Genomic DNA, 23,211 nt, shown 5'->3' on the forward strand with positions numbered 1-23,211 from the left:
AACCAATAATGATCAAATTTCCGCATTTGCCTTTTATGCCCATAACCGATCACATAATCAACAAAAATGATTCGCCCAGAAACTCTAAAAGCTTTTATAAATCAAGTACAAAAAAATTCTATAGAAAAGCCTACGAGAATACAAGTATGCTTCGGAAATTAAGAAAAAAATTAATTTATTGTGATTTGAAAACAATTTCTTAATTCATCCAATTTTGTCATAAGTACAAAATTGATTCGTTTGTAAAATATACGCGCAATGCTTATTTTAAAATAGGCTCAGATGTTATTCCAGAAGCTGAAAAATATATTATTGCAACGATTGCTGAACTCACAAAACTTGTTTCAGATTCATCTAAAGAATACGAGGCATTGGCTATTCAGGAAAACTTACAACTAACATCTACTTCAGATCAATTATTTTTCCTGACAAATGTGTGCAATTGTCTTCTTACTGATTGAATGTTTTTTTATTTGATTCAAAAATAGCAATTGGAAAGGAAAAAACAATGTCTTGCGAATCAATTCATGCAAATAGCATCTATTGACTTGCCCCCACTTATAAATGAAAGTTATCCAACAAATTCCGATCATCAAAAACGCTGTTATGGCAAACGTTTGCCAATTGTTTTAATAATTGCTGTGTTGCTCATTTTTATCCTTTCTTGTAGAAAATATAATTAACAAAGACATGTCGCATAATCCTTCATCTAAACTTCCACAGCTTGATTTTGATTGCTTCGCACCATTAACACTAAAATCATGTTTGCCTTTAAAAATTCACTTGTCTTTCAATAACTGTTAATTTATAAATTATTTTACTGTAATTTTTTTAAATTTTTTAAAAATTTTTATTGAAATTAAAGTGAAAATTTAATATAATTCGAAGAAAGTCAAAGACAATCGTTGTTATATGTTATTTTCTCATATTTTTCCATCTTTCTCTCTCTTTTTCTTTGTATTTGTGAAGTATTTTCTTCTTTAGCAATTATTTGTTCATAAACACATCATCCCTCTTATAAGCGAGAAAATTGTTTCATGTATTTTATTTCATGTGTTTTCATTGTTTTCACTTATTGACAAATTTTTGAATAATATTTTTATTATCTTGAATGTTGAAGATTTTAGATATTTTTTTTTTCGTTTTTTAAATGACATTTCATTTTACACATCATTTGAATGTACTGCCATTTATTCTATCCGAAGCGATGACAAAAGAATTAGACATTGCTTTGAAATTTGTGTTCAACAAGCATTTACAGAAATATTTATGAATTATCAAATTTCATTGTGTTGTTTCAAACTCAATAATAAGTTCGTCTTTTTCGACTTGAATGAGATATTTTTCATTTATAAGCACAGAAGCAAATGAAAGGAATATTTTATAACATAAACTTCCATTAATTCAGAAACATAGTTTTTTCACAAACATTTTCTTCCATTGTGTGATAAAAATCGAAATGTGAAAACTTTCTTTTTCAAAGGAAAAAAAAAGACAAGAAAAGAAAAGAAATAAAAGATTCTTGTTTTATTTAATTTCCTGAAATTCTAATTTCTTCATCACTTGAGTTAATGTCAACTTGTTTTTCTTATAAAATGAAATGAAGACATTCATCAGTTTCAATGCGATGCATCCATTCATGCCCTCTTTAAAGTTAAGAAAATACAAGTGAAAAAATTTTAATTGTATTGCTTTAACTTCAACTCTAATAAATAATTCATCATTTAATCACCTTTATTTTTCGCTTTCCGCTTTAGGAAAATAAAAATTATCGTGAATGAAAAGAAGAAAATTTGAAATGTAACATTAAATGAAATGAATAATGATAATCTCTAATTACACTGAATTTGGTGCGAATGTTCTACCCATATGAGGTGCTTTCAATTTATCAAAGTTCTTAACAACAATGTCGTGAATGAACAAATAGAAGTTCCTTATTTAAATACAAAAATTATGTTCAGAAATTTTCAAATCAAGAAAAGTTATAAAAATGAAAAAAAAATAAATTAAACCGTAGATCTGTAAGAGTTTGCACGCAGAAAAAGATTTGACGCTCTTCCATTTCCATGATGCACTTTCCCACATCGTCCAAAAATGGGAAACGATAAAACTGATGGCAAAAAGGTAAAATAATGAAAATTCACATTTTTCACTTTAATAGAACACAAAAAAAGAGGGAAGCACAAACTTTTACGAAAAGCTTTGCGCGAGAATCGGAATATTGAGAAAATTTTGATAGCCCTTCAACCCCCACTATTAAAATGTTGAAAATTGTGGAAAAATTTCTTAAAGAAAAAGAAAAATTGAAAGACATACTGCTCTCCAAACTTTGTGCAGTTGAAACAATAAGATCCTTTTTTATATGAAAAAGTAAGTTTTAAAAAAATCATGAAAAATCACAGACCATGACTTCTGCTCCAAAAATGGTGCTATCAGTTATTGCTGGTTTTTGAAGCGAAAACCAAAGTCGAAAAGTCGACAGATTTCGAACAAAGTCAGAAAGATAGTCTAACACCATTTGGTTCAGGTTTTCTATTGCCTTAACATCAAATACATTTCATTTTTCAAAAAAAATAACATCATTGTAAACATCATTAACAGGAGCATTAATTTCTGTTGGCTTATCAATAATTTGTTGTGTTAGAAGCATAGCAGATTTATATCGTTCTATAACAATTGCAAAAGATTAATATCAATGAAAGTTGAGAGTAAATAAATCAAACCACTTGAATGATCGAGATAGTCTGTATTCTGCATTGCAACGCGATCCAATTCAAGCGCCTTTTCGGAAAAGGTCTTTATCATAGCCATTGATTTTTCTTTTAAATGTGGATCAATCAAATTTTCTAAAGAAACATCAGATTTAATTTCAGAAGCCATTTTGCTATAATAATGGGTCAAAAATGGTTCAAGATTTTCTTTATTGATTTAACTTGATTTTTTTGTATTTATGAATTAAAAATATTTTCAAAGAATAATTCAAACAACTATCATCATTAACATTTTATTGATTGCAAAATATTTTATAATTGCTATTTGTCTCGTCACAACCAGAAACAATTAGAGAAATGATAAAAAAAAAAGCGAAATGTTACAATCCAAAGAGCTACTTAAGCTTTGATTGATTGATTCAGAAAGAAAAAACTTGATATTCAAGAATAATGAGAATTCACAATACAAACAGTTCAAGAAATATTTTTGAAATAAAGGGAAAATTCGATATTGCTAAGAAATGGCTGGTGAATCTGGAAGATCAGAAAAAATATAAAAATAAAATACAAAAATCACACACACACACACACACACACACACGCACAAAAAAAAAAAAAAAAAGGAGAGATTTTGATAAACAGGAAGACAAACATGAAAATAAGAAGGACACAAAACAGATAGCATCAATCTCAGGTAGTTCAATATGTGATATTCAAATCAATTTATTTTTTCTCTCTTTCTCTCTTTCTCTCTTTCTCTCTCTCTCTCTCTCACTCACTCACTCACTCACTCACTCACTCACTCACTCACTCACTCACTTACACATAGATATAGACATTAATTGTTCAGTGATAATAACAAATAAAAATAAATCATAGAATAAACAAACAAACAAACAAACAAACAAATTAATTATTTAACAATAAAATTTATTTCCTCTCAGAAAAAGAAAAAAATAAACTCAAAAAAAGAAAGAAGAAAGAAGAAAGAAGAAAGAAGAAAGAAGAAAGAAGAAAGAAGAAAGAAGAAAGAAGAAAGAAGAAAGAAGAAAGAAGAAAGAAGAAAGAAGAAAGAAGAAAGAAGAAAGAAAGAAAGAAAGAAAGAAAGAAAGAAAGAATAATAATGATAAAAAAACTGATCAATATTTATTTATTTTCCCCTTCTCTTCTCCTCTTCTCCACTTCTCCACTTCTCCCTTCCTCTTCTCCCTCTCCCTCTCTCTCTCCCCCCTCATTCTCCCTCTCTCTCTCTCTCCTCCTTCCCTCCTTTCCTCCCTCCTTTCCTCCCTCCTTTCCTCCCTCCTTTCCTCCCTCCTTTCCTCCCTCCTTTCCTCCCTTCCTTCACTCATAGAATGTCATCGACTCCTCATTGTGCTGTGACAGCGACAGCCTGTTCGAATACTCGTCCACTTTCTTCCACCTCTCCTTCGCCCTCCTGTTCTTCCTCCCCCTCCGCACCAGCAGGCAGCACATCACAAAGAATATCACCACCACCACCAGCACCGACATCGATATCCCCAGCACAAGCGACAGAATCTTCGAGTTCCCTTCTGTCTTCACCCCATCCACCGTTATCGTGATGGGCGTATCGGCCCAGCTCCTCCCGCCATCACACGACACACGACAGCTCAAATTCAAAGGAATCGCTTTGCCTTCATTGATCTCCCCAATATCCACATCCCCATCTGTTCTAAGTGACAGCTCGCTGGATGTGCTGATGTATTTGAAGGGAGTTAGCCCCACCGTCACACAGGGACTGCTCACATCTGCCTCGTCTCCTCTCCTGATCTCGAGGATGGGGTTGTATGGGGAAATCCCCCTGCCGCTGAAGATCAGCTGGTTCACCACAGGAAACGACTGCGCCTTTGTGGAGGTGACTTCGGCGTGCACGCCTGTTGGGGGTGGGTAGGAGCAAGGGGTGGTGTCGTTGTCCAGAGGGAGGAGGAGTGAGACGCAGTCGGAGTCACAGAAGAGACGGGGCTCAATAGCATTGGAGAGGAAGAGAGAGGGAGAAGAAGAAGAAGAAAGAGAAGAGGAAGAAGAAAGAGAAGAAGAAAGAGAAGAAGAAGAAGTCAGATGAGATTGGTAAGGAAAGCGATGTAATGATTGAGAAGACGTATCATTCAAATAGAACTGAAATTCTTCTCCTTCTCTTTCTCCCTCTCTTTCTCCCTCTCTTTCTCTTTCTCTTCCTCCTTCTCTTTCTCCTTCTCCTCCTCCTCCTCTCCTCCCCGCCCCATTCCACATCGCGCTAAACCCGTTCGTCTTCTTGTCGATCTTCAGATACGAATTGTCACACGATGCCTCCAAATTGACTGAGGCGTCTAGCAATTTGTGTGTGTTGCCAAAGAAAAAGGAGTTTTTGACCACGACATACGCCCCGACTTCAACCAGCATGGCTCCGTTGTTGTTGGAGGAGAAGGAGGAATCGTTGATGAACGTCTTCCACGGGTAGCTGGGGAGGTCATTGGAAAGAGAGGAAGAAGAAGAGGAGGGAGAGGAAGAAAATGAAGAAGAAGAGAAAGATGATGAATCTTTATTAATATAAACATTTGCATTTACACCATCATCATCTTCTTCTTCTTTATCTCCTTCTTTTCCCTTCCTTTCTATTATTCTTCCTTCTCTTCCATTTCTTCTTCTTCCTCTCTCATTCATTCTGTCTGTCTCATTTGCTCTCAGCTCAGCTGGCCCTGTGATGGCAATGGCTCCTCCACAGACAGCTGTGACGATATCTGGTGATGAGAGAGAGTGGGAAGAAGAAGAAGAAGAGGAAGAAAGAGAAGAAGAAGGAGGAGAAGGAGGAGAAGGAGAGGAAGATAATGAATGAGAAGATGTTGATGAAGAAGAAGAAGATAACATAAATTCTTCATCACTATATTGATGATGACAACGAGAATGTTTTGGATATTCCATAATCCATTCATATGCCGCTGTTATGTTCTTCCTGGTTAGTTCTGCTAATTCTGCTCTTTCTCTCTCTCGGATGATGCTCCTATGAGATGAAATGGAAGAAGAAGAAGAAGAAGAAGAGGAAGAGGAGGAAGAAGAAGAAGAAGAAGAAGAAGAAGAAAGAGAAGAAGAAGAAGAAGCAGAAAAAGCTCCTTCCATTTGCCCACATTTGTTTCCAGAGAACATTGTGCTCTGAAACACCACATTGTACTCAACCAAGCCATTTTTAATGAATTTTTCATAATTTCTGTAATTTTCATTGAAATTGCTGTGAGTTCCAATGATTTCTTCATTTATCATCACTTTTCTGTCTAATTTAACATTATTTTGCATGTTTTCATCTTCTTTTTCATTCAAAATGTGTTCTCTTTTGTTCATTTCTTTCTTCTTTTTTTGGTATTTTTCTTCGCCAAACTTCGAAATAAGTGCTTTTTCTACTGCATTTTTGAACGTATTTGGCTTTTGTCTGTTTTCAATGGAATTTTCATGCTTCAATGAAGAAGAAGAAGAAGAAGAAGTTGATGATGATGATGAAAGAATTTCATTTCCTTTTCTTTCCTCTTCTTCCTTCTCCTTCTCCTCTTCTTCCTCTTTCTCCTTCACCCTTCCATTTACCTCTTCCTCTTCCTTCTCCTTCTCCTTCTCCTCCTTCTTCCTCTTAATAATCCTCACCCCTGCCCCTTTTCCCGTGGCTGTATTCGTCACATACCCTCCCGTTATATTCAGTCTAAAATCAGTTCTTTCATCCCCCATGTCCACATACACCCCTCCTCCTTCTTCGGCACTGCACCTCTGCGACACATGGGAGAGGACAAAGGAGACAAACGAGGCTGAGAAGTAAAGATGACATTGATACATTTATGTATAAGGGAGAAATAAATATGAATATATGTATAAGAGAGAGAGAAAGAGAAAGAGAGAAAGAGAGAAAGAGAGAAAGAGAGAAAGAGAGAAAGAGAGAAAGAGAGAAAGAGAAAGAAATAAAAGAATAGAATAGAATGAATAATATGGAAAGAATAATGATGATAAATAAAATAAAATAAAAATATTTAAAAATTAAATAAAATAAAATAATAGAAAATTCAATCAAATAAACATTTTCTTCACATCCTCCTCCCCCTCCTCTCCCCCCTCAACACACCCGAATCCCCTTCCTCCTCCTCCTTCGCATCCCCATCGCTTGTCAATATGCACAACCCTCCTCCTTTCTTCTTCGCAGTGCAATCTTCGAATGTAGTCCCTGTTGTGATGACACACTCCAATCCATCCAAACTCTCTCTGCCAGCCACATTCGGGGCAACAATACAGACACCCCCGCCATCTCCTGCCTGCGCCTCACACATCTTGAACTTCACTTCACATATCCGGATGGAAAAACTGTTGGAATTGGAAAGTGAATGAGAGGAAGAATGAAATGGAGAAGAGGAAGAGGAATATGAACGTGAATTTAGAGAAGGCATAGAAATAATGGACCCTTCTTTTAATTCAGAATTCATCTTCCTCCTCCTCCTCTCTTCTTCTTCCTCTTCCATCACCATCTTCTTCTGTGCCTGTGTCTTCCCCACACACTCCACGTGTATTGCTCCTCCGCTCCCTGCCTTGCACATCATAAACGACGACCCATTCACCTTCACTGCATCCACATTTCTGATTCTGAATATCCCTCCTTTGCTGTCTGAATACGACAGGTAGTAGCTCGAGAACGTGGTGGATGATCCTTCAGTGAGCGCATCCACCACAGCCTCAGCACAGTTCTCTACACACACAGCACAGCAGCCATCCATCAATGCGCTGTCATTCGCTGCATTCACCATCATCATGATGCCATTCATCTGGAAACACACATCCTGTTCTCCCTTGTTGTCTGCTGAGCATGTGAAGTACACCCCCATCCCTTCTCCATCCCCCTGGCACTGCTGATACGTCCCCCCATTCAGCACCAGCGGACGCAGGGCACAAACACACCCTCCCCTCTCAGCACAGAAGATGCTGCTGAACGTCGCATACGCCAACGTCACCACTTTCAGCTCAGTCGAAAGAGGCTCCTGTTTCTTGTCGCTGAGTCTGTAGTTGGGAAAGAAGAGACACCCGCCTTCTTTCTTCGCTTTGCAGCCAGAAAAAGTGAGTGATTCATTCACTGTGACTGCGCCAATCGTCACATCCAGCACAATCAACGACCCATTCATCGCATGGCAGTGGTCAAAAGACGCAAAACAAAGAGTTAATTGCTCCACCTCCTCCAGCCACAACACAGCTGAGCGACTGCTGCTGCTCCATTGCTGGAAGACAGCCCCGTCTGACAGATATTCCACCTCGTCCTCATCGTCCTCTGGCTCATAGTCAACAATGCTCACCTCACTGACCCCTTTCACACACACCACAGAGGAGAGGCAGGAGGAGGTTGGGTCGTCGGTTGCAAACTCCCTCAAGGAATACTCACGAGACGGTTGGAAACCAGTCAGCGTCGTCTTCTTGAGGTTAAGCGCCGTGGCCGCATTCAGAACATTTGGTTTGCTAAAGGAATTATTTTTGACATGCATGTCAAATTTTTTGTTATCGCTTTCAATGAATTTTTCTCTTTTCTCTTTCTCTTCTCCTTCTCCTTCTCCTTCTCCCTCATTCATTCTGCCAGCCACCACACTCCCTGCATTCCAATACACCGCCCTTCCTTCCTCTTTCGCATGCACCTGACTGATCAAACAATCATCTATCTCTACCATCGCTGCATATTCTCCCACATACAAAAATCCCCCTTGTGCCTCTGTCTGCGTGTTGGTGACTTCGGAGTGCTTAAATAGGAATTGCGAAACATTCTCGAGAAATATTCCTGCGCCTTTGGACTTTGTGTGGTGGTTGGAGAGGATTGTGGGCTTGCGGGGGTCATCTGATTGATTGGGAAGAGGAGAGGAGGAGGAAGACAATGAAGAAGAAGAAGAGAAGGAAGAAGAAGTAGAAGAAGAAGATGAAGAAGATGATGATGAATGTTTCGAAGAACTCGAAAGATGTGACAAATTATCTGATGACATGTGTGAAGTGGATTTTGGATGAGAAGAGGAGGAGGAGGAAGAAGAAGAAGAAATTGAATTTTGATGAAGGTGGAGAGAGGAAAGAGAATTGAGAGTGGAAGTGTCCCACCAGGTGAATGTGCAGGTGGGTGTGTTGGAAAGCGAAATGAGAGAAGAATTGCTGAGAGGAAGAGAATTAGAATAGGAATGAGAGGAAGAGGAAGAGGAAGAAGATTGAGATGATGATGATGATGATGATGATGATGATGATGATGATGATGATGATGATGATGATGATGATGATGATGATGATGATGATGATGATGATGATGAAGATGTTGATGGAGTTGTGCTGTCGTGACCACCACTGAATGTGCTGGCAGAGACGAGCAACGACTCACATTTGAAGACAGTCAGACAGACACCAAATGTCGATGGGGTATCTGCTTCATTCAATTTAATAGATGATGATGAGGATGAAGAAGAAGAAGAAGAAGATGATGATGAGGAGGAGGATGATATTTCATTTTTGTTTGGAAGAGATAATTTATTTACAGAAGATGAAGACGATGACAATGAAGAAGAAGAAGATAAAGATGACGATGAAATAGGTGTGTATTTGAATGCCGACTCACTCACAGTTATCACCGTCCCCTTCACTCCCCCAGCCACATAGCAGCACCCAACACAGTCCACACAGCCAGACACCGAAAACGTCGAAAACTCGACTTTCAGCTCTTCTGCGCCGACAGCAGTGAATGTGGAGTGCTCATTCATCTGCTTCCCTGTTTGACCAGAGTATGTCCCTGTCTGGCGGAGCTTGCTGTTCTTCACTGTGACTGCCTTGCACCCACGCACTTTCACTGCGAAGCCGCACTGGCTGGTCACAGAAAGCCCATCAAAGCCGACGGCTGGGCAGTCTTCGAAGTAGCCGAAGGAGATCTTGGATGTCTGATCGACTGAGGAGATTTTTGTGAAGTTGCTTCTCGAAGCATACACATGGCAGTTATTGTCGCTAAGGGTTTGAACAGATGGCTTAAAGTCTTTGTCTATCTTAATCCTTAGAGTCGAAATAGAACTTTCAGTGAAACGAAAAGGAGATGAAAATGCTGAAATTAATCAATTCAAAAATGTGTGCGAATATTTTCATTAATATTGAATCAAATGTTGAAGTAGACCAAACCCGATGCGTCCAATTCCTGAGTTGTGACGTTTACAATCGACACATTTTTGCTATTGGAAACACTAAGAACACCATTGGCTGCAGCTTTTATAATTATATTAGAAATTGTCAATCTAAAATTGCCAATAAGGCAAACAAACATAAATATCAAAAAACAACGAAATAAACAATGAAACATACGTATCATCGTTGTTGCATGAAAAAAGAGTTTCTCTGTTATTTGAATCAGAAATTAAGGTAACATTTGCATTTGAACCTTTTATAGTAAGATTTGTTTTTGAATCGATAGCAATACAATTAAAATTTCTGTAAGTAATATTTGCAGCAAAAATTATTTCTGTATTTGCTACAGCGTTATTTACTGCATAATGAAGAGTTTTACATGGAAATTGTATTCCTTTTTGAAGGCAATCAGTGTTATTGTTCCCTGTATCTGGTTGAACATAAATTGATGCATATAAATACTGTAATAATGAGAGAACAAAAAGAACAGAGGTCATGAGACTGCACTTCCCACGGAAAAAAGTGCAGATCACTAAAAGAAAAATAAATAAATGAATGCAATTTTTCTTTTTCAGATTGCTTGCTGTGCTCTTTTGTTGCATTTTTTGCGCTGTCCGTATTGTCTTTGATGTAATAATTTATTGATCGAAAACATAACAAATAAATATTGATTAAAAAATGACCACAAACGAAGGAAATGATGCAAAAGATAATGATCCCGATCTTTTAAACCAAGCTTTGCTTTTATCTTTAGGAATTAATGAGAAGCCAAAAATCAGTGACGTTCAATTGAAGAAAGATATAAAAGAAATACGTGAACTATTCAACAACATTTCAACTGATTTTGTTAAAGAACTCATAATTAACAACTGTGGTAGCCCAAATTATGTTAACATAATTATTGAGCATTTGCTTAGTTTGGATGGGAAATATCCTGCAAAAGAAGAAGATGAATCTGAAGAGGAGGAAGAACTTCTTCAAGATTCACAATCTTCAATAAATCAAGAACAAAAAAATGAAAAGCCTGAAGCAAAGATCCAAATTGTGGATGAGACAGATCCAAAGAAAGAATCAGAGAAATACATTCAAGCAGCTTTCTGTTTTATGAAAAATGAATTTCCTCAGTTTCATCGTCTGCTTCCAATGGTGATACTCACGAGGAACGAATTTAATTTAAAAACTGCTTGGAAATTTTTGTGGAAATTGCAAAAACAAATGGAAATCGATGATTATAATGAAGAATTTGGAGATCAACCATCATCTTCAACGAAGCCTTCAAAACCAAGTGGTTCAACGGACGGTTTCAAAGAAGTACCTGAAGACATAACCCCGGAATTTTTGCGCAAATGCCGTGTGAAAATTCCATTTCCTCAAACACCACTGCCTGCGACTGTTAAGAGATTCGCAGATGATGTGAAAGCGCTTCGGAAGATGATCGATCGCAAAAGAGAGAACCGAGCCCGCAGAATCGAAGGCCTCGAGGCGAAAAAAGCGCTGCTGGCGAAGCGGCCGCCACCGAATCCCAAGGCAGCGGAGCTGTGGTACCTTGTGGAGTGCCCATCGTGCTTCGACGAGGTGGCTGCGGTGGGATGTGTGGAGTGCCCAAAAGGGCATGCCATCTGCCTCTCGTGCTTCAAGCAGGAGGTGAGGCACCATGTGGGGATCTGCAAGGCAACATTGCGCTGCTTTGCAGACGGAGGCTGCAACGAGACATACACTTTCTCCACTGTCCGGCGCGCGCTGAATGAGGGAGAGCTGTTTCAGCAGTGGGCGCAGCTGGCGAGTCTGCAGGAGGTGAGGAAGAGCGGAATGAACTGCATATTCTGCCCCTTTTGCCAATATCCCGAGGAGAAGCCAGCAAATGTCCCTCTGCCTCCAATCTTCCGCTGCCGGAACCAGCGGTGCGGCAAGCTTATTTGCACTATCTGCAACAAGGAAGCACACAAAGAAGGGGAGAAGTGTCCGAAGATGGTCGAAGAAGAGAACGAGGCATCGCTTATCAGATATGTGCAGATGGCGATTGACGAGCGGTGGATTCGCTACTGCCCCAGCTGCCATGTGGCGATTGTGAAGAAGAAAGGGTGCAATCACATTCGGTGCAGTTGCGAGTACAACTTCTGCTGTGTGTGCAGAAAGGGCATTGATCAGGACAACCCTTCGACTCATTTCGGGCAGCCACCGACGTTCTGCAAGCAGTTTACTGATCAAGATGAGGATGATGAGAGAGAACTGACAGAGGCAGCGAGAGAAGCAGAGAAAGAGTGGCGGGCGAAGCATCCGGAGTATAAAGGGGAGCCGATTCAGGTGAAGGAGCTGACGCAGATGAGCATTGAGAGGAGAAGGGCGGAGAATAAGGATGATGAAGAGGAGAGGGGACACTGAGAAAGAGAGAGGAAGAGAGAGAGAGAGAGAGAGAGAGAGGAAGAGAAAGGAAGAAGGAAGGAGAAGAAGAAAGAGAAGGAAGGAATTAGAAAGAGAGGAAGAGATGGATGAGGATGGTGCGTTTAAGAGAAGAGGAAGAAGAAGGAGAAGAATTTCGAGAGGAAGAGGAAGAAGAAGAAGAAGAAGAAGAAAAAGAAGAGGAAGGTCTCTTTTTTTTCCTTTCTTTTCTTTTTTTAATTTTGAAATAAAGTTGAATGAAATCAGAAGTGATGAATTGCAGAATTGTTAGTAATATTGTGCAATTGCAATAGATTCAACTTTGATGATGATGATGATAATGATTGATGCCTCAATTATTATTATTATTGTGATTATCATTTTGATAAAGGTATGAAGAAATAATGAAGAAGGAATGAATTCTATGTGAATGTTTGATGTTTTGACATGTTATTCTTGTTTTTTTTTTTTTTTTTTTTTTTTTTTTTTTTTTTTTTTTTTTTTTTTTTTTTTTTTTTTTTGCATTATTTTATTTGACATAATATTCGTTAAAGAATTATGTGATAGGCAATATTTCTTTGATTCTTATGGGATTTTTCTTTGTATATACAAATTTATTTATTTGTTTGTTTGTTCATTCTTCTTCAGCTAATAAACTTCAAATTCTTCGAAATGATATAAATAAAATTAATAGACATTTCACTTTCTTTCCTTTATTCTATCTCTTCTTAATAGCATTTTATTCTCTTCTTCTTCTTCTTCTTCTTCTTTATTGGTAGGTTTTGTATTCATCTTATATCATCATCATCATCTTCTTCTTCTTCTACTCCTCCTTCTTCCTCTTCCTCTTCTTCTTCCTCCTCCTCATTTTCTAATTTCTTTTCTTCGTCTTCTTTTTCGTCTTCTTCTTCAAATGCACTTTGAAAAATTGATGAGGCTAAATAAAAGAGAAAATGATGGAATTTGGTGTGGAAAAGAGCATTTCAGTAAAAACTTTCTTTTCTTTTTTCTTTTCTTTATTTCTTCATTCTTTTCTTCTTTCTCTTCTTCTCCCTTCTCCCTTCTTTTTTCTTTCTTTCTTCTTTTCCTCCTCCTTTCATCATTTATCTTCCCTTTTTTCCTCTTAATGGTCTTAAAAATGAAATGAAAATGTTATTTTTTCCCCCCTTCATTCAACAAAAGACATTCTTTGAGATATTTTTGATTTTTCTGATGAAAAAAATAAGACCGAAAGATAATTTTTGTTTATAACTTTTTCTTTTTCTTGATTTTTTGGCACTTGAATCAGTTGTTTTCATTACTGTTTATCAAATGTTTGCTTTTTTTCTTTTTTTTTTCTTCATTTTATATGGCAATTCAATTAAGCTTTTTGTGTTTTTATTTAAGTGTTGTTTGTGTAACACTGTATTTTTGCTTTCCTTTAACCTCATCTTTATCTTCTAACTTGATGTGAAAAAATAATAAAAGAAAAATAATAATTATTTTTTTATTTTTTATTTTTATTTAAGATTTATTTTTATAATAATTCTCATGAATATGTTATTAAAAATAAAATTCATAAGCAACACAAAAACATAATCATTTTCACTTCCCATACCAATTTTTCAGAATCTCCATTATTCTTTTCTTCTTTCACAAACTTTTTGATTTATTTAATAAAATTTAATGGGTTAATGGAGAAGGCGAAGTGGAAGGAGACAGGACGATCAGCGGGTCGATGGGCGACTTTTGGATTTTCATTGGCTGAGTAAGTGAGCGAGAGGAGATACGAGAAGAGCGGGAAGAGCGAGTTGAACGGGAGGTACACGAAGAATGGGAAGAAGAAGAAGATGATGATGATGAAGGAGATGAAGGAGTAAAATCAGGATTGGCTGAAGAAACAGCAGAAGGGGAGGGAGATAAGGGAGAGGAAGGAGAGGAAGGAGAAGAGGCTGTTGAAGGATGAGGAGGACGAGGAGAAGAAATATTTTTTGGTTTTTTGGTTTTTGGCTGAGCAGACATTGCATGACGTGAGGGTGGAGTTGACTGAAAGGAGATAAAATGAATAAGGGAGATAATAAAAAATGAATAATTTTAGAGAGAAATAAAAATATTTGAAAATATAGATAAGCATTAATTCATTGAAAAATGAGTATGTAAATATGAGGATAAAACAATGAAAACATAATTAATACAAAAATTATAAATTTTTTTTGAAATGGTTCAAAAATAGACAAAAAAAAAAAAAAAGAAAGAAAGAAACCTGAGCAGGGGATCTGTTTGGGACGAAAGGCAAGTCAGCCAAAAGACTTGTCTTTGAGATGCAAATGGAAGCAGAATGAGGAGTAGGAGAAGGAGAAGAAGATGAGGAGGAGGATATTGTTGCAGAAGGAATAAGAAGAGAAGAAGAAGTAGATGAGGATGAAGTAGAAGATGTGGATGTAGAGGAAGAAGAAGAAATAGGAGAAGAAGAAGTGGAAGAGGAAGAAATGGAATTAGAAGGAGAAGCAACAGTAGAAGAAGAGATCGAGGCATTTAAAGAGGAAGAAGAAGGAGAAAGGCAAGAAGAGAATGAGAACATGGAAGGAGATTCAGATAAAGTTGGAGAGAGAAGAGAAGAAACCTGATTGTTATGTTGAAGCTGAAGCTGAAGTTGATGTTGATTGCGAAGGAGAAGAGAAGAAGAAGGAGAAGAAATGGAAGAAATGGAAGAGACAGAAGAAGGAGATAATGGAGAAGAAATAGAAGAGGAGGAAGAGGAGGAAGAGGAGGAAGAGGAAGAGGAGGAAGAAGATAATGTTGATAATGCTAATTGTGGTTGCGAGAGTTCGTTCGTTTCGCAGATGGGAAGAGGATCAACTGAAGTTTGGTGGGGGAAAAAAGCATAATCATTCAGAAAAAACAGAACAAACATATGTTAATTAATTGATTAAAGAATTTTTGAAAAATGAGAAATATACAGAAATTTTCAAAAAGATAAGCAAAAATCAAAAATGAAAGAAATAAAATAAAAATATTTTTAACACACAACATTTGAAATATTAATAAAAAATAATAAAATAAATAAGAATGTTGATTGATTTATATTTTTCTTTCTTTGAGCATACTATTTTTCTCTTGCACAGAAGGAGACAAAGCAGTTGCATTGAATGCAACAGGTTTGGTAATCAAAGAAGAAGAGGAAGAGGAAGAGGAAGAGGAAGAGGATGATGATGATGGAAATGAGGAAGGAAAAGAAGAAGAAGAAGAAGAAAGAATAGCAGTGTGCTTTGTGGAGGTGAGAGGGCAGAAAAGAGGCAGTTTTCGTTGAGGGCTGAAGGAAGGGGCATCGACACGAAGAGGAAGAAGAGGAAGTTGAGAAAGAAGAGAAGAAGAAGAAGGGAAAGAAGAAGAATTTGATAGAGAAGAAGAAGAATTTGATGATGAAGATGATGAATCTAATAGAAGAGGAGTAATAACAGAAGAAGAAACAGAAGAAGGAGCAGAAGAAATGGAACGAGAAGAAGGAGAAGGAGAGGAAGAAGAAGAAGACAACAAATTATTATTATTATTATTATTATTATTATTATTATTATTATTATTATTATTATTGAGAATTGAAGACTTTGAAAAAAGAGAAGAAAAAGAATGAGGAGAAGAAGAAGCAGAAGAAGGGTAAGAAAGATGAGAAGGAGAAGAAGAGGAGGAAGAAGAGGAAGAGGAAGAAGAGGAAGAAGAGGAAGAAGAGGAAGAAGAAGAAGAAGATGATGATGATGATGAAAGAGAGAAAGAAGAGAGAGAAAGAGAAGAGGAAGAAGGAGAAGGAGGAGAAGGAGGAAGAGGAGAAGGAGGAAGAGGAGAAAGAGAATTTAGAGAATTAACAGAAGAAGGACGAAAAGGAGTGGCAGAAGCAGAAAGAAGAGCAAAAGAAGAAGAAGAAGAAGAAGAGGAGGAGGAGGAAGAAGAAGAAGAAGAAAGAGAAGGAAGAGGAGTCTGAAGAGGAGAAATCGAAGGAGAGGAAGAGAGAGAAGAAGGAGACAAAGCAAGAGGAAGAGGATGTTGAAGAGAAAACGAGTCATTTATTGTCTTCTGATGGGAAATGTGAGGGGCAGGAGGAAGAGGAAGAGGAGAAGAAGGAGAAGGAGAAGAAGAAGATGATGATGATGAAGGAGAAGGAGAAGGAGAAGGAGAAGGAGAAGAAGAAGATGATGAACAAGAAAGAGGAGGAGGAATATTATGATGAGGAGGAGATGGAATTAATGTGAATGAATCAGAAGAAGAAGAAGAAGAGGAGGAGGAGGAGGAAGAAGAGGAAGAAGAAGAAGAAGAAGAAGAAGACAAAAATTTATCTTTTTCTTTTTCAGCAGAAGCAGAAGAGGAAATACAAATAGAATTTTCTGTTTGAAGAGAAGAAGGAGAAGTTGGAAGCTCCGAATAAACAGAAGAAGAAGAAGAAGAAGAAATGGAAAAAGAAGAAGAAGGAGAGGAAGAAGAAGAAGAAGAAGGAAGAGAAGAAGGGGAAGAAGAAGAATTCTCAATGAAGAATGAATGAGAATTACTTATTTCTGAGTTTATTGCTTTTTTCACATTTAAAATCGGTGCTTTAATTATATTTTGCGAAGAAGAAGAAGAATCTGAAGAATTTGAAGAAGAAAGAGGAGAAAGAGAAGAAGGAGAAAGAGAAGAAGAAAGTGAAATGTTCTCTTCTGTTTTCAGATAACTTAAAGAAACGTCAACTCCTTGTTTCTTGTAATAAATAACTTCTTCTTCCTCTTCCTCCTCCTCCTCATCTTTTTCATCTTTCTCTTCTTCTTCTACTTCTTCTTCTTCCTCCTCTTCCAATAACTTATTTACATTAATTTTCTTATTTCTTTCATCATCATCATCATCATTATCTTCTTCTTCTTCTTTCTCTTCTTTTTCCCCTTCAACAGAATCTAATGAATGTTGGGTCAATATAACACCTTTTTTCTTTCTCGTTTGACGAGGCGAAGATAATTCCATTGAAATAGATGGCTTATTATCTGAAGAAGAAGAAGAAGAAGAAGAAGAAGAAGAAGAAGAAGAAGAAATTGAGTCAAAGGAAGGCAAAGGAGAAGAAGCAATATTTGATTGGCAGATAATGTCATCTGATGGAAGAAGAGAAGAAGAGGAAATTATTTCATTTGCAACAACTTTATCAATAGAATTAATTCCGCAATCGCTTAATTTGGAAGAGTGAAACATGACAGCCTGCTTCTGTTGGAATTTTGGTGCAAGAGGATTAAGTTCAGGAGTTTCTAATGAAGAAGAAGAAGAAGAAGAAATAGAAGAAGAGGGAGAAGAAGAAGATGATGATGACACAGAAGATTCATATATACCATTATTATTATCTTTTTTATTACTATCAATTATTTGATGTGATAATTCATCAATTAAAATATCTTCATTTTGCATCATTTCATCTTTCTCTTCTTTTTTCTCGATTTCCATTTTCTCTTCTTTTTCTTCTTCTTTTTCTTTTTCTTCCTCTTTCTCTTCTTTTAATTGTTCCTTTTCAATATGTTGTTCTTTTATCTCTTCTTTTCCTCCTCCTTTCTCTTCTTTATCTCTTTCTCTTTCTCCTTCTCCTTCTCCTTCTCTTTCTCTTTCTTCTTTATTTTCTTCTCTCACTTCGTCTTCTTCTTTATTTTCTTCTCTCACTTCGTCTTCTTCTTTAACTTGTTGTATTTGACAGCTATTTTCATTCAAATTCAGTTGAGCATTTAATACAGAAGGAGATGAAGAAGAGGAAGAGGAAGATGTTGATGATGACGATGAAGGAGAAGAAAAAATAGAAGGTATAAATGGAACAGAAGAAGAAAAAATAGAAGAAGAAGGCAATGCAGAAGACGAAGAATTTGAAGAAGAAATCGAAGAAATCGAAGAATTCAAAGAAAAAGCAGAAAATGAAACATTTGAGTCAATTTTGGGTGTTTGTGGGGTGTTTGGCGAGGCAGAAGAGAGAAAAGGGTCGGAAAGGGGAATTTGGAGAAGGCGGTTTGCAAAAAGAGGAGAAGCGAAGGAATAAAAGGGATAAATAGATGAAGAAGAAGAAGAAGAAGATGATGATGATGATTGAGATGATGGTATATTTATTGAATTTGCTGAAGAAATTGAAGAAGATAATGAATTTGAAGAAGAAGAAGAAGAAGACATATTCGAATATGAAAAAGAAGGAGAAGCCAATTGTTGGGACGAGTCAAAGGCAGAAAAGGATACGAAAGGGGGAATTTGCTGCTGAAGAAATTGAGTTTGGAGAGAAGGTGAAAGATTTGATTGAGGACGGAACAATTGAGAAGAAGAAGAAAGAGAAGAAGAAGAAGAAGAGGAGGAGGAGGAGGAAGAGGAGGAGGAGGAAGAAGATAAAGGAGGAAAAACATAAGAAGAAGAAGGCAAAGATGAAGAAGAAGGAGGAGTTATTGTGGTTGTATAAGAAGAAGGCGAAGGAGAAAAAGCGAGGGTCAAATGAGAAGGAGGAGGAGAAACAAGAGAAAGTTGCATATCAGAAATAGAATTAAGGGAAGGATAAACAGAAGAAGAAGAAGAAGAAGAAGAAGAAGAGGAAGAGGAGGAAGAGGAAGAAGATAAAGATAATGATGATGAAGAGGGGGGAGGAGGAGGAGGAAGGAGAGATTCATAAGCAGAAGTAATGGGAGAAGGGAATGAAGAAGAAGAAGAAGAAGATGATGATGATGATGATGATGGAGTTGAAGATGATGAGCCAGAAGAAGTCAATGAAAACAAAACAGAAGAAGATTGTGAAGGAGAAGGAGAAGAAAGAGAAGAAGAAGAAGAATTAAAACAAGAAGGCGGCGGAGGAGGAGGAAGAAGCTGACTCATATTCATTGATTGTTGTTGCATTTGTGATTGCATTTGCTGTTGTTGCTGAGCACAAAGCGAATAAACCGCTGCCAATTGCATTTCTTGCGGGAAGGCGAATGAGTCAGAGAGGAGGGAATAAATCGACTGAGGAGTTGAATGGGGTGTTAAGGCAAGTGTTTGAGAAGGATCGGGAAAGAGAAGATGAGATTGAGGCAATTGTTGAGGCAATTGTTGAGGTAATTGTGGTTGAAATTGATCAGAAGGAAGGAAAGAAGAAATAGAAGAGGAGGAAGAAGAAGAAGAGGAGGAGGAAGGAGGAATAGAAGATGGAGTTAGCAGAGGAAGAGAAGCAGTCGAAGATGAGATAGGAGCTAAGGCAGTGACAGAAGCAGAAGCATAAGAAGGAGAAAGAGAAAGAGAAAGAGAAGAAGCAGAAGCAGAAGTCGAAGAAGGGGAAGGAGAAGGAGAAGGGAAATTCGATGAAGGCAAAGGAGATGATGAAGAAGATGGCATTGGAGAAGCAATAGAAGCAGGGGGCATAGCTATTTGTGTTGGAGAAGGGGCGGATGCAAGTGCAACATTGGGATTGATAGCAACAGGAGAAGAAGAAGATGATGATGATGAAGAAGCAAATAAAAGTGAAGACGTTGAAGACGAAGAATGAAGCATTTGTTTGTGCTCTGCAATGTCTGAAGGAGATAAAATCAAAGGTGTCGTATGCAACTTCTGCACAATCTGCACAGGCCGAGCTGTGGGAGACAGACGAACAGCGGATTTTTCTTCGAGTTGACTTGGTGATTGGCTTTGGGTTAGATCAGCATCCAGCAATGCATCGCTTTCTGGGTATGTGTCTGCCTCTTGTTCTTGCTCTTCCTCTTGTTCCTGCTCATCTTCATCTTCATGACCATTCGTGAGCTTATGTTCTTTTCCTTGTTCTTTCTTCACTTTTGCAACTATCTCTGCTTCTGCTTCTGTCTCTGCTTCTGCGTTGTTTGAAAGAGGGATTTGCTTTGACACGCGAATCGGAGATTCCATCGTGTGAATAAACCGACATCTGTTTCCTGAACAATTGAATGAATGTGTGAGTGAAAGAGTAGGTGAAGGAAAAAATGTTACGGAATAGCAAATTACAAGAAAAAAGTGAAAGGGACAAACCATATGGGCATGTTCCTGTTGTGAAAAATGCCTGGCATATCTGGGTTTTGTATTTCGGGTGTCTGAGAACAGGGCGCAGCTCATCAACGCCATGCGCAAACCGACATTTTTTCCCATATCTGCAAAAACCAGTTTGAGTATATGACCTGCACAATTCAGTTTTATACAAATCCTTTATATGGCATCATTCAGGAAATGATTTGTAAATTTTTAAGATGTTATCAAAATCCAAATATGATAAAAATTTTTGAAATGCTCAAACTTGGTTTGCCAGTTGTTCTTCAACTGTCAGATGACTAACTATTTTTTGCTCACTTGCAGTGAGCTGCACTCCTTCTGGAATTTGTTCAGAATTGGAACATTTCCAAAGTTGAAAAAAATGAACAGTCTTTGGCTTTGAAGGCGTAGCTAAAGACGTCTTTGTTTGTGATATCTTTGATGAAGATTGTTCATGTGTATTAGCTGGAGTCACATTGGAGATGTTTTCGCGTTTTGAAGAATTTTGTGGTTGATATACAAAAGGATCGTTCATAAAAACAACAGGTCAATAATCAAATAACAACTAAAGGAAGAATGAAAAATGTTCGTGTTGTAGAAGAACAGCTTCGTAATTCCGTTTCTTCCTTCGTAAAAAAATTTATTGTCCCAGACTTTTTGATTTGAAACGATTTATCATGTCAATATTAAAGTTTTTCACTTCGAGCTAATACCTCTACGCAACACGTATTTAATAAATGTGAATCGATTCGCATCACAATTTTGTGGTTCCGCTTGCTCATTAGTTCGCAAAAGCATTAAATTCACGATTGATGAACAAATATTTTTGAATGTGGTTAGATCAAAATTGTGGAAAAAAAACACTTTTTGAAAAGATTTGATAATCAAAAAATGAGCTTTGAAGAAAAGACGCAAGTCACTGTTGAAATGAACTCGCAAAGCCAAAACTATATCAGGCCAACAAAAGTCCTTAAAGTCGAAGGTTGAAAATATCTTTTACTAATTAGTAATTATTGTTTTTTTTTTATGCTTTAGTTCCACCTGATTGGTGTTTGTTTGGATCTCTGTTGACTTTTATTGGAGCTATTATAGTGGCTATTATTATTATAATGATTGTGAGCATTGGATGGATTGGAGCAGTTGTTAGTATTTTTTTTCTTTATTGAATTTCCGAAGATAATTTTCGAATTTTCTTGAAGATTTCAATAGCACCTCTTATATTCTTCATGATCTATTTAGTATGTGCAATATTGAACTGTTAAAGCATAATTCATTCCTTTTTGGATATTAGTTATCTTGCGGAGCTGGAATGATAAGAACTAAAATAACGCTTGATCCAATTGAGGACAGAATTTGCATTAATCACATTCCGTCGTGCATTGCCAAGGTTGCTTGTCAGCATGAAAAGAAAATTGAAAGATCATTGCGTGAGATCGTTGGAGTTGAGGAGAAAACATTAATAAATTATCGAAGATACCAAACCAAAGGAGCAAAGCAATTCAATTATAATAGATCTTTTATTTGCTTTTTGGAAGATGGAACTGTAATTGACAGTGATTGCAGCTTGCAAGATGATGACAAAAAAGAATGCATTAACTTCATTACTAATTATGTTGGAGCAACTCGAGGTACAGTCCTAAGTCCATCATCTGCACCAGTTATGGTTTGACCGCTTTATAATACATTTATTTTAACATTATGAATTCTTCATCATTTACTCTATATTCTATTGTGTATGAATTACTTCCATTCTTTTTTAGTCGCTTGCTGCTCTGCAACAGAACAGTGCAATGTCTGTGATGTGTGCTACTTCTTATCCAGCAGAACCTCCAAATCCAGAAATCAGCATTGCTGCACCTCCAAATGCTGATTTTGCACTTCCATCTTCTGATGTGAAAGAATAGAATCTTTCGTTATAATTTTTTTTTTGAATTTAAACTTTTGTTTGCAATCATTTTTTTTTTCATTTGTTTAAATTTTCAACTTATATTTTCTGTTCTTAGACACCTTATGTTTCTTCTTTCGTGTTCATGCTAGACTTCTTAGATTTATTTCTTGTTTTATTGTTTTTTTTGTGTTGTGCGACTCATTTCACAGAAAATTTATATTTCTTGTTTTTTGGTTTTTCATTTAAGGTCTTATGCTTGTATGAAAGTTTTTTTTTCAAAACTTTTCGTTGAAGTTTAATTTTTTTTTATATATAATTTTGGTTTTCAAATTCGTTTTCGAATAGTTTTTTACCAATTATTTTTCGTTTTAAACATCATGCATATCCTTTTTTAAAGAAAATGAAAAGTATTTATGTTGTTTAATAAGAAATGTGAATCTCAATTTTCAACGTGCATATGTTTTTTTATATTTCAAATTCATAATTCTTTTTTTTTTAAATTTTCAAGCTATAAATAATCAAAATTCTAATTCTATTGTAGAAAAAAAGTCAATAATTTACTTTTATCAGCATAGTTTTTTGTATAATATGATTGAAACATTTGGGGCGAGATTTTTTCTTTTATGAAAAAAACCGAGTTTTGTTCCAAACTTTTTCTCCATCATCTCATTACAAGTCAAACATACCAGTTCATAATAATGAAAAAAAATATTTAAAAAAATAAAGTGGAAAAAAATTCAAAACGTATAAAATTTTATCCCATATTCGCTCACCGTCTCTCATTTCAACAAGGAATATTTTTGTTCCTTCAAATCTGATGATCTGAATGTCCATTACTGCAAACAAGAAAAAAGATTTATAGCTTTTTCTTTCTTTCTTTGCAACACCTTGTCAAATAATACTAACAACGCAGAATGGTATAACAACTTATGCTTTCATGGTTGCTTTAAGTTAATATTTTGCACCGATTTCTTCTTTCCAATGATATCTGAATTCAAATCAAATGACGAATTTTCGTTGTTTTCTGTCTGCAATGTACTTTCAAAAATGCAGTCAACGAGTAGAATCAAAAGGTTTAATGGTTTGTGCTCATTATTGGATTTGAATTCATGATTATTGCGATTTGATTTATTCATT

The 23,211-nt window shown here is 36.5% G+C and overlaps 6 protein-coding genes across 6 annotated transcripts; 3 read left to right on the forward strand and 3 right to left on the reverse strand.

Moving 5' to 3' along the window:
- Positions 1 to 43: 43 nt before the first annotated feature.
- On the forward strand, positions 44 to 1,259 carry MONOS_17940 (uncharacterized protein). The gene is made up of 5 exons (XM_067870911.1): positions 44 to 144; positions 225 to 434; positions 489 to 615; positions 671 to 763; positions 866 to 1,259. Exons 1-5 carry the CDS (start codon positions 67 to 69, stop codon positions 874 to 876), a joined length of 519 nt encoding a protein of 172 aa, XP_067723134.1. The 5' UTR covers positions 44 to 66; the 3' UTR covers positions 877 to 1,259.
- A 462-nt stretch (positions 1,260 to 1,721) lies between these two features.
- MONOS_2867 (putative proteasome activator subunit 3 (PA28 gamma)) lies at positions 1,722 to 2,880 on the reverse strand (the record flags this gene model as incomplete). The annotated part of the gene is made up of 7 exons (XM_067872819.1): positions 1,722 to 1,933; positions 2,013 to 2,110; positions 2,189 to 2,253; positions 2,317 to 2,353; positions 2,405 to 2,539; positions 2,591 to 2,667; positions 2,724 to 2,880. 7 exons carry the CDS (start codon positions 2,878 to 2,880, stop codon positions 1,837 to 1,839), a joined length of 666 nt encoding a protein of 221 aa, XP_067723135.1. The 3' UTR covers positions 1,722 to 1,836.
- A 1,172-nt stretch (positions 2,881 to 4,052) lies between these two features.
- Positions 4,053 to 5,281, reverse strand: MONOS_2866 (uncharacterized protein; the record flags this gene model as incomplete). The annotated part of the gene is made up of 3 exons (XM_067872818.1): positions 4,053 to 5,035; positions 5,089 to 5,245; positions 5,276 to 5,281. 3 exons carry the CDS (start codon positions 5,279 to 5,281, stop codon positions 4,053 to 4,055), a joined length of 1,146 nt encoding a protein of 381 aa, XP_067723136.1.
- A 5,251-nt stretch (positions 5,282 to 10,532) lies between these two features.
- On the forward strand, positions 10,533 to 12,414 carry MONOS_2865 (putative RING finger protein; the record flags this gene model as incomplete). The annotated part of the gene is made up of 1 exon (XM_067872817.1): positions 10,533 to 12,414. One exon carries the CDS (start codon positions 10,533 to 10,535, stop codon positions 12,234 to 12,236), a length of 1,704 nt encoding a protein of 567 aa, XP_067723137.1. The 3' UTR covers positions 12,237 to 12,414.
- A 1,301-nt stretch (positions 12,415 to 13,715) lies between these two features.
- Positions 13,716 to 20,721, reverse strand: MONOS_2864 (putative zinc finger domain containing protein; the record flags this gene model as incomplete). The annotated part of the gene is made up of 7 exons (XM_067872816.1): positions 13,716 to 14,258; positions 14,476 to 15,071; positions 15,320 to 15,649; positions 16,085 to 18,449; positions 18,591 to 20,095; positions 20,190 to 20,361; positions 20,452 to 20,721. The coding sequence occupies 7 exons, from the start codon at positions 20,719 to 20,721 to the stop codon at positions 13,896 to 13,898; spliced, it is 5,601 nt and encodes a 1,866-aa protein (XP_067723138.1). The 3' UTR covers positions 13,716 to 13,895.
- Positions 20,722 to 21,024: 303 nt separating this feature from the next.
- MONOS_2863 (uncharacterized protein) lies at positions 21,025 to 22,799 on the forward strand. Its single transcript, XM_067872815.1, has 5 exons — positions 21,025 to 21,168; positions 21,222 to 21,328; positions 21,386 to 21,424; positions 21,478 to 21,849; positions 21,947 to 22,799. The coding sequence occupies exons 1-5, from the start codon at positions 21,078 to 21,080 to the stop codon at positions 22,088 to 22,090; spliced, it is 753 nt and encodes a 250-aa protein (XP_067723139.1). The 5' UTR covers positions 21,025 to 21,077; the 3' UTR covers positions 22,091 to 22,799.
- The last annotated feature ends 412 nt before the right edge of the window (positions 22,800 to 23,211 follow it).

The sequence above is a fragment of the Monocercomonoides exilis genome (genome assembly GCF_001643675.1).
Source record: "Monocercomonoides exilis strain PA203 chromosome Unknown scaffold38-1042076, whole genome shotgun sequence".
In the NCBI taxonomy this organism is placed as follows: domain Eukaryota; phylum Preaxostyla; order Oxymonadida; family Polymastigidae; genus Monocercomonoides; species Monocercomonoides exilis.

Excerpts from the sequence above, each read along its gene's own strand:
- MONOS_2863 (XM_067872815.1), top strand. The coding sequence starts at position 21,078 with ATGAGCTTTGAAGAAAAGACGCAAGTCACTGTTGAAATGAACTCGCAA. Across the intron at positions 21,329-21,385 it reads TTGGATGGATTGGAGCAGTT|ATTTCAATAGCACCTCTTAT; the intron begins GTTAGTATTTTT and ends ATTTTCTTGAAG. Across the intron at positions 21,850-21,946 it reads CATCATCTGCACCAGTTATG|TCGCTTGCTGCTCTGCAACA; the intron begins GTTTGACCGCTT and ends ATTCTTTTTTAG.
- MONOS_17940 (XM_067870911.1), top strand. The coding sequence starts at position 67 with ATGATTCGCCCAGAAACTCTAAAAGCTTTTATAAATCAAGTACAAAAA. Across the intron at positions 145-224 it reads AAAAGCCTACGAGAATACAA|TACAAAATTGATTCGTTTGT; the intron begins GTATGCTTCGGA and ends TTTTGTCATAAG. Across the intron at positions 435-488 it reads AATTATTTTTCCTGACAAAT|CAATTGGAAAGGAAAAAACA; the intron begins GTGTGCAATTGT and ends ATTCAAAAATAG.